This window comes from Palaemon carinicauda, chromosome 8, assembly GCF_036898095.1.
Source record: "Palaemon carinicauda isolate YSFRI2023 chromosome 8, ASM3689809v2, whole genome shotgun sequence".
Lineage (NCBI taxonomy): Eukaryota > Metazoa > Arthropoda > Malacostraca > Decapoda > Palaemonidae > Palaemon > Palaemon carinicauda.
The window spans coordinates 42444912-42461661 of NC_090732.1; the positions used below are offsets into that span (position 1 = coordinate 42444912).

The window sequence follows — 16750 nt, forward strand, 5'->3', positions numbered from 1 at the left end:
TTTAAAACGTCACATGACGTTGATTACTTGTGTGGGACGACTTTTACGGCGTGCTAACGGGTTTATCGGTATCTTTATTATGTTAAAACTTTTATTAACTATACTGCTATATTGTTTTTAAGAAATACTTCTTTATTAAGAAGTACGCTTATGTCACTTTCATTATTAGTAGAACATCACAGGACTTGCAAAACTTACTTACCAGAATGCACGAAATCTCACCTGAGGTTGGGCTCAAGATAAATAGAAGAAATACAGAGATGATAAGAACGGATTATGCAATGCAAGATTAAATATCATTGAAAGGAGAAAGGATTAATGAGGTGCAATCACTTAAATATTTAGGAACTATATCTCTATTACAAGATCTTTAGAATTTTAGTTTGATGAAAGATTAAAGAAAAGCAAATCAGACAATGGCTAGGTTAAGCCTGAAATTACATATAAAAATCAGGCCATCTATCAGTTTAGTGAGATCGGTGTTACTCTATAATGTAACAATGAAATAATATCAAACAGATTTTGTAGATTTGAGAACAAAGACCATAGAAGTATAGTGGGAGTTAATTGGCAGGGCAGAATTAGAAATGAAACTATAAAAGAGATTACTCGAGTGCCATATGTGGATGAGATCATGGTGAAGGGTAGATGAGCGATTAATTCACCACACTATCAACTGGGCTCCACAAGGCACTAGAAGAGTTGTAAGACCCAGGCCTACATGGCTGAGAACTATGAAGCTTGAAATAGGGGATGATGAATGAAGAAGTATTGATTTAAAAGCTTCAGATAGAGATGACCAGTGAAATCTAACCGAGACCCATAGCGTTAATAGGCGTGGGAGGAGATGACGAGGATGATGATTTTTACAAGTAAAATAAGTATTTCCATCATTATTGTAGTATTTTATATGCTAAATATATTTAACATTTAATGAAATTAGCATGTTTAGATACTGCCACATATTGTTGAAGTAATCAGTTTTATTTTAACTATATTACATCATTCCCATTATTCCATATTTGTTAGACCCACGTATTAACTTACATTCAATTTCATGTATTACTAATATTACATAAAACAAGATTCTAATAAGATATACAGTGACTAGAGTCTCTCTCTCTCTCTCTCTCTCTCTCTCTCTCTCTCTCTCTCTCTCTCTCTCTCTCTCTCTCTCTCTCTCTCTTAACCTGGCGGTCATCTCCCACTCCCTCAATTTAAGCCTAACAATTACACTGCTCAAAGGTGAGTGATTACAGGAGAGAGAAAGTAGGAGGATGTATCTTCAAAGGAGATGATGGTGAGGAACTGTATCTATTTTACGAAAGAACGGCTAAAGAAATGCTTACACCCTGATTAATACTAATGGCATCATATAAGAAATAATAAAAGTTATACGGGGATTTAAAGTAAAACGAATTCCATCAATCTTTCAGAAGTTTCCATTAATCTGTCCATGATCAACACTCGAGCGGTGAGGAGACAAGAATATGCTGATCTAGTCCAAAGATCAGCGTATTTGCGTACTCCAAAGCGATCGTCTAGCTACTTACGACTCCCTTCTTCAACTTTACCACTAAAGAACATAACTGTTATCATTATTGTTATTACGGATACGTATTAGTAGGTTGGCCAGGGCACCAGCCACCCGTTGAGATACCACTATTGGGTCCTTTGACTGGTCAGACAGAACTACATTGGATCCTTCTCTTTGGTTACGGCTCCTTTTTCCTTTGCCTACACATACACCGAATACCGTGGCCTATTCTTTACATATTCTCCTCTGTCCTCACACACCTGACAAAACTGACATTATCAAACAATTCTTCTTCTCCCAAGGGGTTAACTACTGCACTATAATTGTTCAGTAGCCACTTTCCTCTTGGTAAGGGTAGAAAGGACTCTTTAGTTATGATAACCAGCTCTTCTATGAGAAGGACACTCCAAAATCAAACCAATGTTCACTAGTCTTGGGTACTGCCATAGCCTCTGTACCATAGTCCTCCACTGTCTTGGGTTAGAGTTCTCTTGCTTGAGGGTACACTCGGGCACACTATTCTATCTTATTTCTCTTTCCCTTGTTTTGTTAAAATTTTATAGTTTATATATGAAAGATTCATTTTAATGTTGTTATTGCTCTTAAAATATTTTATTTTTATTGTTAATTACTTCTCTTGTAGTGTATCTATTTCCATATTTCCTTTCCTTATTGTGCTATTTTCCCTGTTGGAGCCCTTGGGTTTATAGCATCCTGCTTTTCCAACTAGGGTTGTAGCCTACTACGTAATAATAATAATAATAATAATAATAATAATAATAATAATAATAATAATAATAATAATAATAATGTTTTCAGCAACTCTTAGAACTTCACCAATCGCTCTTTTATTTATTCAACAGATTTCGTTCCTTACAAATGAAAAGCAAAGTTAATAAAGATTATAAATTCTGAAAAAAAATATTAATGGTATAATATTGTGCCGAAACTTCCCATTATGCAATGCATTGATTCTTCTTTCTTTACTCTTATTTATTTGTTGGTTTATTTACTTTGTGGATTAAAAATGTCTCCTCTAGTGGCAAGTCAAAGTGTGCATTATCCCTACTTTTCTCCAGCCTCCCTTTTTGGTCATATTCGAGCCTGGGCTAGAAATGGAATTTGGGTGCTCGTTCAATTGGCCTTTGCTCTCTCTCTCTCTCTCTCTCTCTCTCTCTCTCTCTCTCTCTCTCTCTCTCTCTCTCTCTCTCTCTCTCTCTCTCTCCGCAAAAAAAAAAAAACCTTAAGCATAAGCGTGAAGCTTTATTGGCCCATTATGGTGATAAGTTACAGTGCTATGTAACACCTTGGTGATAAGTTACTGTTCTCTGTAATATCTGAGTGTTTTCGTTGGTATATTCCAGGAAAAGTTTATTACTGCTTAATCGGGTGGAAATGAAGTTTGTTGATAATACTATACTGTGCTATCAAGTATTTTAACAATTACATATTACTACCTTCTATCTCAACAGAAGAAACTACAGCAGAATTCACAATCGTAGAAGGACTGATTATACCAAGAACATAAAAATATCACTAGTTTGTAAAAAAAAAAAAAAAAATATGTAATGCAGGTATACCAACAAAACAGTATAATGACAATATATATATATATATATATATATATATATATATATATATGTGTGTGTGTGTGTGTGTGTGTGTGTGTATATATATATATATATATATATATATATATATATATGTATATATATATATTTATATATATATAAATATATATATATATATAAATATATATATATATATATATATATATATATATATATATATATATATATATACATAATTTTTTCTTGTCAAACTTCGAAGGCTTCATTGTTATTAAAGAAGATACTCAAGAGTAATACTTAATCATTGGAAGAATTTTTCTATTTATAACACTCGTATACATTGGCGTTTCCTAAAACTGTTCCTAATAACATCTCAGAAAAGGTTCTAATGACAGAAGTGAGAATGGATAAAATGTAGAATGTGTGAAAGGTATTACATTGACAATCTATTGGCCAAGAATGACGATACTCTTTTCCAAAGACAGACGAGAAAAGAAAAAGTTCGGACGTAGAAAAGTCTATACTGTCCCTATCAAACTGAGGGCAAATGTAAATCATGAAAGACTTACTTCACCAAATCTTAACTTAAATTAGGCATGAATTTTCCAGTTAGTTAATCAAAAGATTTACATTGCAATATAAGATACCTATGATTAAATTTTTAACTGGTGTCTTTATCCATTTTATTTTAACGACACTCATACTTAACTTCAATCACTATACAGTATGTAGGCATGCTAGGGGAGGTTGCAGCCAAGTCTGCTGATTCCATCATCGATATGTCCAAACTTTCCTTCTCTCCATTATTTTTTCTTGTTTATTTCTGGCTTGCAAATTAAAGAATATAACTATGCGCCTCCTATTGATTTCTGTATTTGAAGAATATTTTCTTTTTCAGATCAAAACTAAAATCCAAGCACAACCTACAAAGAAAACTCGGTGTCAGAATACAAGATGTCTCAAGCAAAGGAAAACATCTTTAGGATCCTATCCTGAGGTAATGAGAGTGGCCATTCCTCTTTGATTTTCATTTTGTGGTTTCGGCAATTTTTTATGAAATCGGTACTGACTGCGCAGTACTGTGATTTCTTTTCTTGAATATGATATCTATTTTGTCTTGATAACCCAATGTTAAAAGGACAATGAGGCAAATAGCAAAACAAACCAGGAATGCCCATCATAAATCATGAATGAATAATAAAGGTATATAAAAAGATAAAACTCTCTTCGGCTCTTCCACAGATAGATATTCATACTTGAATATGGCATTAGCTATATTGAATCAGACTTTTTTTTTCTTTAAAATAAGTCGAACTCAGATATAGCCCGAGATATATTACCTTAATAGCAATTGAAGCCAAATTCATTCACAGTGCATTCGTCCAAGACTGGTCACTATTCATTGATCATCTAAACATATGCATTACTTCCATAAGTGAATTAACGTTAAAGGAATTGTAACTCTCGAAATAACTTTGTTGCTTTACATTATTGTAGGAAAAGAAAGCTTCAAATTTATTTAAATGTATAAGATGTAGTTTAATAACACTTAATCACAAGTGAGATGACTTTCACAGGTTTGACATGGTAAATCTTCAAGCGGAAATCATTGGATAAACTGAATGTCATGGATTATGTTAAGATTCAATATCTGAGTTTGATTAGCCATCTAACGCCAGCTTTAGTTTATTTTCGAATGCAACTGGCTCCAATCTCATCTAAAACCTGTAAACCACACTGTACTTATTGCGTGTAAAATATTGTAGTAGATATTCTTTAGTAATTTTTAATTGAGTTACAATACACATATAGTTTACCTGTACATTAAGATCTTCTAAGGCAAAATTTTTTCCCCCTTCAGCCTTCAAGAATGGCAATTACAGAAAACCTTAAACTGTGGGAAGGCGGGAAAGTCCCTTACATCTTAGGTTTTAACCCAAAGGACAATCTTTATGGTAAAGTATACTTCTTTGATAATTATTCGTTGACTGAGTCCTGTGATTATTCAAAACCCATTTGAATTTAATGACTGAAATAAATTTCTGGAGAAAAAAATATTCTTAGAAATTGTTTAAATGATTTATAATCACAGACCCCGGTAGGATTCTGAATGGTTTTAAGTCTAAAAAACAATATAATCGACGTTCCCTTTTCAATAAAGATCACATAATTTAAAGGTGCTGAAAATTTTTTTTATACACATAGCCATCTTCGCTTAAAATGTTTTTTATTATGGCAGTCAGTATATAATACAATAGTCTGAATTGAAAAGGTATCTGATTTTGATAATTTTTCCAGACACAACTGAACTCATTACCCCCCTTTCTAACAGTGTATGACAACATCATGACAGCCATCAGTACAATCAATGAACTGAAATGCGTTGAATTTTACGAGGCCACCTATGAAAAAGACGCCGTCAGGATCATCCTGGGTCCTGATTATTCATCGCAATGTGGAAAGCAAGGTGGTATACAGGACATCACAGTCTCGAGTGATAACAGTAACATAGGAACCATCTTGCATGAACTCATGCATACATTAGGTAACGTCTCTTTCCCCCTGATATTTGCTTCTTGTTTCTTTCGTACACTTCGATCCATTTACTTGAATTGATGGGAAATGAGAGAGTTACATATGAGCTGTATTATGTATTTAAAGTGTTCATTCTTCGAATAGGTATAATGAAAAATATTCTTTAAGTACGGCTCTTTTCTTTGCCTAAATGAGAATGTAAAATGTACAGTAATATGTTAGTGTTGTCAGAGACTCGGATATCTAAATTGGGAAGTTACTGTAACTTTTTATTGCCCATTTGTCCACATAAGAAGGGTACAGAGAGTCTTTAATTTTATGAAAAAAAAAATCCACATGAACAACTTAAATATATGTAAATACTGTTTAAGCTATGATGCTCTGAAAGTCAGTGTATAATTTCTCAGATACATATCTATCAGTCCTATGGTTGTATTTTTATTTACAATGTTTTAATGCTTGCACGATCTGAGAAACTATTTTTTCTTTATTTACTTGCAGGTTTTGGTCATGAACACAACCGTCCAGACAGAGATGGTTACATTATAATTCTATGGGATAACATACAAGAAAATGCAAAGCCCTACTTCAGGAAATATACGTAAGTATTTTCCCATTACCAATTCAGTATTGTTCAGAATAATTAGGACAGAGCAACATTGCAAAAACAATTGCCCAGTTCAGGTATTGCATTTCTTAGGTCTATGAGAAAAGTACCAATTGTGCTTTTCAAGACATGAAATGACAAAGCTTAAAAGCAAAATAAGTTAAATGAAATAACCGTTAAATGATAAGAATGTGATATCTTGAACCTTTTTACAAAGCAGTAACAAAACATTTGAAAAAGAGTATTGAATATATATTTTGTCTTTAATGGAGAAGTAATACCCTTAATCATTAGGAGGCTAACATACCGGAGAAACTTTTAAAGGTAACTGATGCTTTGTCATATTAGTAATTTGGCATTGAAGGGCTCCTGGGTACCTTCAAGTATCTAATCACAGTAAAAAAATAATTCACAGTAGTTTGCTTTAGTTGGTAATGAAAATAAATAATTTCAAGATTAAAGACATCTACATAATAGAAAAAGCAGTTTAAAAGCCGTATAGAACGTATTTTTTTTAGTGTTGGTTTACTTTCTGGATCACACAAACATCTTTTCTCTCACCCAGAATTCTTAATTTTAAACATTTACCACCCATAGAATTGCTGTAATATAACCAGTGCTTTGAGAGATGTCTTTAACTGCTTTAAACTAAACAGCCACTTGCTCCCTTGAATAGCCTGCTAAGTACAGGACACATATTTGTTCCATCCTCAATCAAATTAAAATCATACATCACCATATCACTCCTGGCCATTATTATTAATGTTCAATGGTGAAAGTAACTTTCTTTTTGAATGGGATATTTCAATATTTTAGCAATATTTAAGACTTTTTCTCTGTGCATCTTTATTGCAATGGTAAAAACATTTTGTATTCGATAAAACATTTCGGTGTCTTCAATATTATTTATAGGACGTTATCTAATATTACTTCGAGAAAGACACTCCAAAATCAAACCATTCTTCTCTAGTCTTGGTAGTGCCCTAGCCTCTGTACCATGGCCTTCCACTATCTTGGATTAGAGTTCTCTGCTTGAGGATACTCTCAGGCAAACTATTCTATCTTATTTCTTTTCCTCTTGTTTTTTTTAAGTAATTATAGTTTATACTTGAAATATGTATTTTAATGTTGTTACTATTCTTAAGACATATAGTTTTTAAATAGTTCATTACTTATCTTTTAGTGTTTATTCTCTTATTTTTTTCCTCACAGGTTATTTATCCCTGTTGGAGCCCTTGGGTTTATATTATAGTATCCTGCTTTTCCAACAAGGGTTTTAGCTTAGCTATTAATAATAATAATAATAATAATAATAATAATAATAATAATAATAATAATAGTAATAATAATAATAATAAAGTTACACTCATCATAAATGTTCAGCCCTTCACGACCTCATCTCTGAATAGGTTGTCTTGAAATCTTCATTACCAAACCTTTATCTCGATTTTCAGGGGTGATGCTGGCTTCACTAATAACAGTTTGGAATATGATTACAAGAGTATCATGCATGCAACTAATCAGCAAAATCCAGATATTTTTGTTGACATAAATAAGCCTATCATCACTAGAATTGACGGAGCATTAGGTGAGTCATCCGGAACTTACGCCTTTTATTTTCTTGTTCGTTATTCGTGAAACGCTAATGCATTCAGTAACTAAAGTATATTGAGCTTATGCTAATGCATATGTAAATATAGTACTATCTTTGTGTGTATGATAATAGTTTTAAACTTCTCTTAAATAATATCTTCAACATAATCAACATGAGGGAGGGCTATAATGAAATACCTCTTAAAATGCCATAATGATAAGGAATATAAACTCCTGTAGAGACAAAAAAAAAACTGTATTATGATTTTCATAGCTTTTCTCAGCAAATATGTTTTTTTTCTTTAACTGCAGGTGGATGACAATACTATCCAATGAAAAAAATGTATGTCTGTCTTCTTAGTTCTAGGATACTGTTCTTAATATTTGTTATTTTTCCATAATAATCATAACAGTAAGGGAATAAAAGATAAATGAAATCAGGTACGAAAATCTTTCTCTAATCAATAATGTAATTCATTAAATTGTATTGAATAGATATTAAAGTTCATTGTTAGATTTGGTACTAACTTCATGGCACTAAACATTGTATTGTTAAGGTTGTTGTTATTTAATAATTACCTCTTGGTAAGGGTAGAAGAGACTCCAAAATCAAACCATTGTTCTCTAGTCTTGGGTAGTGCCATAGCCTCTGTACCATGGTCTTCCACTGTCATGGGTTAGAGTTCTCTTGCTTGAGGGTACACTCGGGCACGCTTATTCTGTCTTATTTCTCTTCCTCTTGTTTTGTTAAAGTTTTTTATAGTTTATATTTATATTTCAATGTTGTTACTGTTCTTGAGATATTTTATTTTTCCTTGTTTCCTTTCCTCGCTGGGCTATTTTCCCTGTTGGAGCCCCTGGGCTTATATCATCCTGCTTTTCCAACTAGGGCTGTAGCTTAGCAAGTAATAATAATAATAATAAATGAATCATTCCATTCCAGACGTAGGGCAGAGGGCTTACCTTACGGAGCTGGACAAAGAACGTATCAGAAAAACGTACAGATGTGACATCTGCAGCAACAGCGCACAAGGTAATTTTACCATCTCATTGATTTTATTAATTTCACCTGCCTAACTAATTGCTAGTGTGGGATTAGGCAAAACTTAAGGACTAGACCGAAGTTTGAATAAAACGAAAACGCTTTATAGTAGCTGTTTGTCTTGACTTGCGAGAGTTCTAAAGAATAATTCTTATTAATATGATTACTTTTCTTAATGCAGCGTATATTACTTGGATGTCATAGCTTGTGTGTAGATTCAGTTTTGTATACGTCAGAATATTCTTCATTTGAAATAAAACAAGAAAATGCATGACGAAAAGTTAATCAAATAATCCAAATAAATACTTTAGTTTATATTTACATGTAGATCTTGTATTACCGAATTAAACGTATCTGTTAATCTCCATAAATGATATGAATTTTGTGCTTATATCACAATGTGTATATCTTAAGAGGAAACTCGGCAAAGTGGCAAGATAAGCAATCAGATGCTCATTGTGAAGACAGAGAATCCAGAAAATATTAAGTGAACTAAGTATGTTACTATACCATATCACAAGATCTATGCTGAAGAGAGTTACAGGAAAGGCAAAATAGTATGAGATAAGTATTGATGTTCAACATGGATCAAACCCGAGTCATTTATTATTTTCTATGGCATTAGAGTTAATTAGAGGAATTTAATTAGAGGAATTTAATTAGAGGAATTTACAAATGATTACAGAAAAGAAAGCCTTCCGGAGCTGTCAGATAGCCCATATGTGACATAGTGTTCACAGCAGAATGAGGAAAAGAAGTAGAAATGTTTATACTGTGAAAGAGTAGAATGCAGGAGAAAGGTCTGAAAATTCATATTAAGCAAAAAGGTCTGAAAATCGGCATGAAGAGGAAAGGTCTAAAATTTACATAGAGAAGAAAGGTCTGAATATTAACATGAAAAAAAAGGTCTGAAAATCAGCTGGAAGAGGAAAGGTCTGAAAATTAACATGAAGAAGAAAGGTAAGAAAATCAGCAGGAAGAAGAAAGGTCTTAAAATTAACATGAAGAAGAGAGGTCTGAAAATTAACATGGAGAAGAAAGGTCTGAAAAATCAACATAAAGAAGAAATGTCTGAAAATAAACATGAAGAGGAAAGGTCTGAATATTAACATGAAGAAGAAAGGTCTGAAATTAGCATGAAGAAGAAAGGTCTGAAAATCAACATGAAGAAGAAAGGTCTGAAAATCAGCAGGAAGAAGAAAAGTCTGAAAATCAACATGAAAGAGAGAGGTCTGAAAATTAGCATGAAGAAGAAAGGTCTGAAAATTAGCTTGAAGAAGAAATGTCTGAAAATAAACATGAAGAGGAAAGATCTGAAAATCAGCAGAAAGAAGAAAAGTCTGAAAATCAACATGAAAAAGAGAGGTCTGAAAATTAGCATGAAGAAGAAAGGTCTGAAAATCAACATGAAGAAGAAAAGTCTGAAAATCAACACGAAGAAGAAAGGTCTGAAAATCAGCATGAAGAAGAAAAGTCTGAAAATCAACATGAAAAAGAGAGGTCTGAAAATCAGCATTAAGAAGAAAGATCCAAAATTCAACTTGAAGAAGAAAGGTCTGAAAGTTAACATGGAGAAGAAAGGTCTGAAAATCAACATGAAGAAGAAAGGTCTGAAAACCAGCATGAAGAAGAAAGGTCTGTAAGTTAACATGAAGAAGAGAGATCTGAAAATCAGCAGGAAGAAGAGAGGTCTGAAAATTAACATGAAGAAGAAAAGTCTGAAAATCAGTACGAAGAAGAAATGCCTGAAAATCAACATGAAGAAGAGAGGTATGAAAATTAGCACGAAGAAGAAAGGTCTGAAAATCAACATGAAGAGGAAAGGTCTGAAAATTAACATGAAGAAAAAAAGGTCTGAAAATCAACATGAAGAAGAAAGTTCTGAAAATTATCATGAAGAGGAAAGGTCTGAAAATCAGCATGAAGAAGAACGGTCGGAAAATTAACATGAAGAAGAAAGGTCTGAAAATTAGCATTAAGAAGAAAGGTCTGAAAATTAGCATGAAGAGGAAAGGTCTGAAAGTTAACATGGAGAAGAAAGGTCTGAAAATCAACATGAAGAAGAAAGGTTTGAAAATTAACATGAAGAAGGAAGCTCTGAAAATCAACATGAAGAAGAAAGGTCTGAAAATTAGCATGAAGAAGAAAGGTCTGAAAATCAACATGAAGAAGAAAGGTCTGAAAATCAACATGAAGAAGAAAGGTCTGAAAATTAGCATGAAGAAGAAAGGTCTGAAAATTAGCTTGAAGAGGAAAGGTCTGAAAATCAACATGAAGAAGAAAGGTCTGAAAATTAGCATGAAGAAGAAAGGTCTCAAAATCCACATGAAGAAGAAAGGTCTGAAAGTTAACATGAAAAAGAAAGATCTGAAAATCAGCATGAAGATGAGAGATCTGAAGATTAGCATGAAAAAGAAAAGTCTTAAAATTAGCATGAAGAAGAAAAGTCTGAAAATCACCATGAAGAAGAAAGGTCTGAAAATTAGCGTGAAAATAAAGGTCTAAAAATCAGCTTAAAGAAGAAAGGTCTGAAAATCAGCATGAAGATGAAAGGTCTGAAAATTAGCAGAGAGAAGAAATGTCTGAAAATCAGTATGAAGAAAGGTCTAAAAATCAGCGTAAGAAAAACAGAGCTTATGGTAACTAAAAGAAGCAAATGATGAAATGTACCCAAAGAAATGGCCATAGGTATGAAAGATGTAAGGGTGAACTCAATACTGTAGCCTTCTGTATGTTGGCTGTAACAGATGTCACAATGGATGCCTAAGATTACAAAATATTCATGGAGTAGCACTTTTTTGTGACGAAAATGTAGAAGACTAGATGAGGAAGAGAAGAAACTGGTGAAACACGTTACGGTAGAATAACCGACCTCACGGGATACACTGGACTGTGATGTAGGTATTAAGAAAAAAAGGTAGCAACATCCTGGATGAAGGGGAGAGAGAGAGAGAGAGAGAGAGAGAGAGAGAGAGAGAGAGAGAGAGAGAGAGACGGTAAATGAAACTACCCCCATTAGCGTGTATAAGCTTTCCCAATCTAAACAACAGAAGCCTAGACACCAACTAAACAGAATTGGAGCAAATTTTGAAAAGTTGTTACAACGGAATGCTAAGAAACATAGGCAGTGTGATGGAAAGATCATATCATTATTGGAGAGGAGATGTGGTTCCAACAATCAGGAACATTCAGTAGACTGAAATCTCAAAGAGTGAAATGATTTGGACATTTTATGGAAGGTACTGGGGAAAATTACTAAATAATACAAATTGTAAAATGAAGACTTATTATAAGTCCAGGAAATCATAAAAGAGATCACAAATGGAGATTAAGGGACAGATATTCCAGACAGAGGAGAATGGAGAATTCATTTACGCTAAATCTAATATGAAAATCTGTTGCAAAAATAATACCAATAACGTTGATGAAAGTTTTGAGTTTAAACACCAATCACGATGTAGTTTGTTTCGGTATATATGACTATTACAAGACTTTTTTTTTTTTTTTGACATAAATTAGCCCCAACAGCCTTATTTCATGTAATATGACAGGATGCTCCGTATATCTTGAGCAATTTTTTCGGATTTCAATAATAGAGCTTCAATTCTCTCATTGAATCCAAACGAAATTTCCAAAGTTTTCTGAATCTTCAAATGGCTAAGTGTTCTCGTATCAAAATGTATAATCATCAAAATACAATGACACTAGTTTCATCCTCAGTAAACTGAAGATTATCTAGATGCAATAATGTTGATTATACAAAGAAAAGAGTACCCTCTAAAAAGGAGTAACCAAAATTTATATTCTCAAAAGTTTGGCACTGGTTTGTAATTACTTGGCAGATACTTGAGTTTTTGTAGATTATAGATTTTAAAGTATCAATTATATTTCCATACCTTGAAATATTTTCATTATCAATTTTGCTTTCCAAAATATCTCAATGCTTAAAATTTTGTCAATCCGCAGACAAACTCCTGTTTCGCTACCCCGGAAACTGCCAAAAGTACTATCAGTGTTCCAACGGCCAGGCGTTTGCCATGGATTGCCCTGCCGAACTTCACTTCAATGAAGATGGGATGTATTGTGATTACCCATCGTTAGCAAACTGTGCAAAGTGACCTCTACTGAGATGCTAGAAAAACTATAATAAATGACAATCCGTTTGTTTCGTTCAGTTGGTTATTCGCCACATGCATTGGTTTTGATTATATTAGTCCATAAAAATAGGCATATAACAAGAAAAATGTATACAAGGATGAAAACATGCATACTAGTAGGGCTAATCCTTTCTAACGGCACTAAGAATATTTATGTTGATATGAAATGCAGGTTATAACAAGACATGACACCGCTGTATTCCAATTTGGTTCACACTAATCTATGTATTATGTCCATACGCTGTTTAAAATTAGATTTCCGATGAACACATCTCTCCTGGATAATGGATATACTGTAGGGGCAAACGAACTATTTCGGGCATGTTAAAATATATTATAGAATAATTCCTTCAGCCTAACCTCTTAGCCCTGATTTCAGAAAGAATAAAACCGCATTCGTTCATGTTACTTCTTTTTATAATCCTTTTTGCGTAGACCATATGAAATATATTTGTATGACTGACTTCTTAATTAAGAATTCTAATGGCACTGACTTTATCATTACACAAAAGATAAAAACAGATAGCCAAATATGGCATGTGTGTGTGCACTTCGGTGTTCTTTAAGAACTCCCTTCTGGGAATAAGTAAATAGATAGAATGCAATAATCTTTGAAACATTCCTGAATTGATTATAATTATTTCATTCACTGGAGGAATAAACAACTAAGCTACTTGTACCCAATTCCTATTTTGATCGTGGATATAAGTTCTTAACGGCATTGAAGAACATTCCACTCTCATTTTATATGAACCACTTCAACTTCTGAGATTCTTCAAGTTATGAACAACAATGCGCTAAATTTTCTCCTCAAAGAGGTTGCCATTAAACATCTATATGCGGAACTAATATAGTACTACTATTGCATACCTTTTACTGAAGGAAAAAAAAAAATCTTGATCTTAACCGAAACTTCGAACATGTTCCTTTATCGTGATGCAAATAATTGAACATTTGAAATGATTATGTAAGGGTTTTCAATATACTTGCAAGTCTTTTAAATATTCTTCATTTATTAAAGCTCCCAATATCATTACTCAAAAACATGCACAGTAAGTGTTCTTTATATTAATTTCAAAATCAACTTTCATGATATCAAAATTAAATCAAAATAAATTTTTGTTCAAATAAATAATTTTTTATATTCAAACTCTTCCTTTAGCTACTTAATATCACCCATATAACATAATAAATTTACTTTTACAACATTGAGTCCTTAACAAAGTCATTTTGACAATAAATTTTTTTTCAACAGATTCCTTGCCTTTTTCCTAATTCTACCTGAACCTCAGGGAACCACATTCGAGATTTTATGGGTACTTTCCACTAGAATACACAGTTTTCATCACCAAAAGGGGTGAAGGAGATTTCACAGTTCCCTTCAATAGCACATAAACGCCACCGGTTCATTAGGCATTTCATCTGGAAGGTTAGCCTGTTCCATTGGCACAGACACGTTGACACCAGTCTCCTCTTTCAACCAATTCAGTCAATGGCTCGTCAAAGTGTTCTTTTTTGTTCTTAATTAAATAGTCAACATGTACATAATGCATGTTTCCTCCAACATGAACCAAATACTTGAAAGGACCAAGTCTGTCAGCAATTGTACAGTACCAGGGACATTCATAATATCTTCTTGACGGTTCTTGACTCTTAATTTTTCGTTTTTAAAGAAGTCCCTTTAAGCAAGTACTCTGGAATCAATATATATATCTATCTATATATATATATATATATATATATATATATATATATATATATATATATATATATATATATGTATGTATATATATATGTAAGTATATATATATATATACATACATACATATATATATATATATATATATACACACACACACACACACATATATATATATATATATATATATATATATATATATATATATATATATATATATATATATATATTTCTTTCCTGTCACGCTCAGCGGCATTACCTGCCGTATGACTACTAAGTCTCTCTCCATACCTTAGGTATGAGGGAGAAAGAGTAGTCATACCTTTGTGAGAGGGTGTTTGGTCTAGAAAATAAGCTCGTTGCATATGCAGATGATGCTACTCTCTTTACATCAATTCCATTTCTTGAATATAGATCTGGGGTTGTTTAATCCCTTAATAGAGGTCTAGCTGAAATTAGTGCTTGGTGCAAATTATGCATGAAGTTGATTCATAATAAAACTCAAAGTATGATTGAAAGTAGGTTGAAGGCAGTGGCTCCTCAACATCCGGATCTCATCATTGAAAAAGTTTGTTTAACTATGAATGTCTTAAAATTTTAGGTGGGATTCTCAACAGCAAATTTACTTTTGAGAAACATATTAGGTCTGTCTCTTCTTCAATTTCACAAAATATTGGGTTATTGAGAAAGTCTTGTAAGATTTTCGGTGACTAATCTGTTCTGAATAAGTGTTTTAATTCTTTCATTCTATCTTGTTTCGAGTATTGTTCTCCTGACTGTTCTTCAGCTGCTGATTCTCATCTTAATTTGTTGAACATTAACTTACAGTTTATTAGATTTCTTATTCGTGATCTAGATATTAATCTCTGGCACCATCATTCAATTAGTTCGTTGTGCATGTTGCATAAGATTTTTCATAATTCAGACCATCCTTTACATTCAGATCTTCACGGACAGTACCATCCTGTTAGCAATCCTAGGCATACACTTAATTCTAATAGTCATACCTTCTCCATCATGAGGCTCAATACTACACAGTATTCTAGAAGCTTTATTCCAGCCGTGACCAAGTTGTGGAATGATCTCATCGGGTAGTTGAATCAGTAGAAATTCAAACGTTCAAACTTGCAGAAAATATTTTTATGTTGAACAGGTTAACATAAGACTCTTTTGTATACTTTATATATGAAAAATCTGTTTAAAAAACCACTGTTCTGAAATTATTTCATTTTAATTGTTCATTACTTCTCATAGATTTTATTTATTTCCTTATTTCCTCTTCTCGCTGGGCTATTTTTCCTGTTGGGGTCTTTGGGTTTATAGCATCCTGCTTTCCCAACTAGGGTTGTAGGTTAGCTAGTAGTAATAATAACAAAAGCAATCAGAAATTTTTGACCTCCGCCAAAGGGTGACGTTGACACAAAAAGAAAGACAATTGATTTGTATCTGATCCAGACTGCTGATCTTGATCCACAATCCGGATCTGGATCATCACCAAAATTTATTAAAGTCGCACATGGTCTATGTTTTATGTGTGGTGACAATTTTATCAAAATCCATCAATTTGTTTGGATATTCTTTAAAATTGCAAAAAATACAAATCTGGATTTAGAATCCATATCATATCCAAGATATATTGTGGTCATCCATGACTTTAGATCTATCTGTGGTGGAAATTTCGTCAAAATATGTCTATTTGTTTAGACAATATCTTTAAAATGGCAAAATATGCAAATCGGGATCTGTGTCCGGATCATCTCCAAAATTTAATGGGGTCATCCATGACCTTAGATCTATATGTTGAGAAAATTTCCTCACAATCCGTCGAGAAGTTTTGACGTAATCCTGTCCACAGACAAAACGACAGACAGGCACATCGATAAATCTTGATCTGGAGCCGGATCATCTCCAAAACTTAATGGAGTCGCCCATGATTTATCTGTGGTGGAAATTTCGTCAAAATCTGTCAATTTGTTTTGATGTAATCTTTAAAATGGTGAAAAATGCTA

At 32.9% G+C, this 16750-nt stretch overlaps 1 protein-coding gene across 1 annotated transcript in view; it reads left to right on the forward strand.

Annotated features, from left to right (window-relative positions):
- Nucleotides 1–13447, forward strand: part of LOC137644866 (zinc metalloproteinase nas-4-like) — a 28920-nt gene extending 15473 nt beyond the window's left edge. Inside the window, exons 4-10 of the mRNA XM_068377754.1 lie at nt 4007–4105; nt 4970–5063; nt 5441–5653; nt 6145–6244; nt 7705–7838; nt 8787–8876; nt 12852–13447. Coding sequence (XP_068233855.1) covers nt 4007–4105; nt 4970–5063; nt 5441–5653; nt 6145–6244; nt 7705–7838; nt 8787–8876; nt 12852–13003 — 882 coding nt within the window. The 3' untranslated portion in view covers nt 13004–13447. The remainder of the gene's footprint in view (nt 1–4006; nt 4106–4969; nt 5064–5440; nt 5654–6144; nt 6245–7704; nt 7839–8786; nt 8877–12851) is intronic.
- Nucleotides 13448–16750: the final 3303 nt, after the last annotated feature.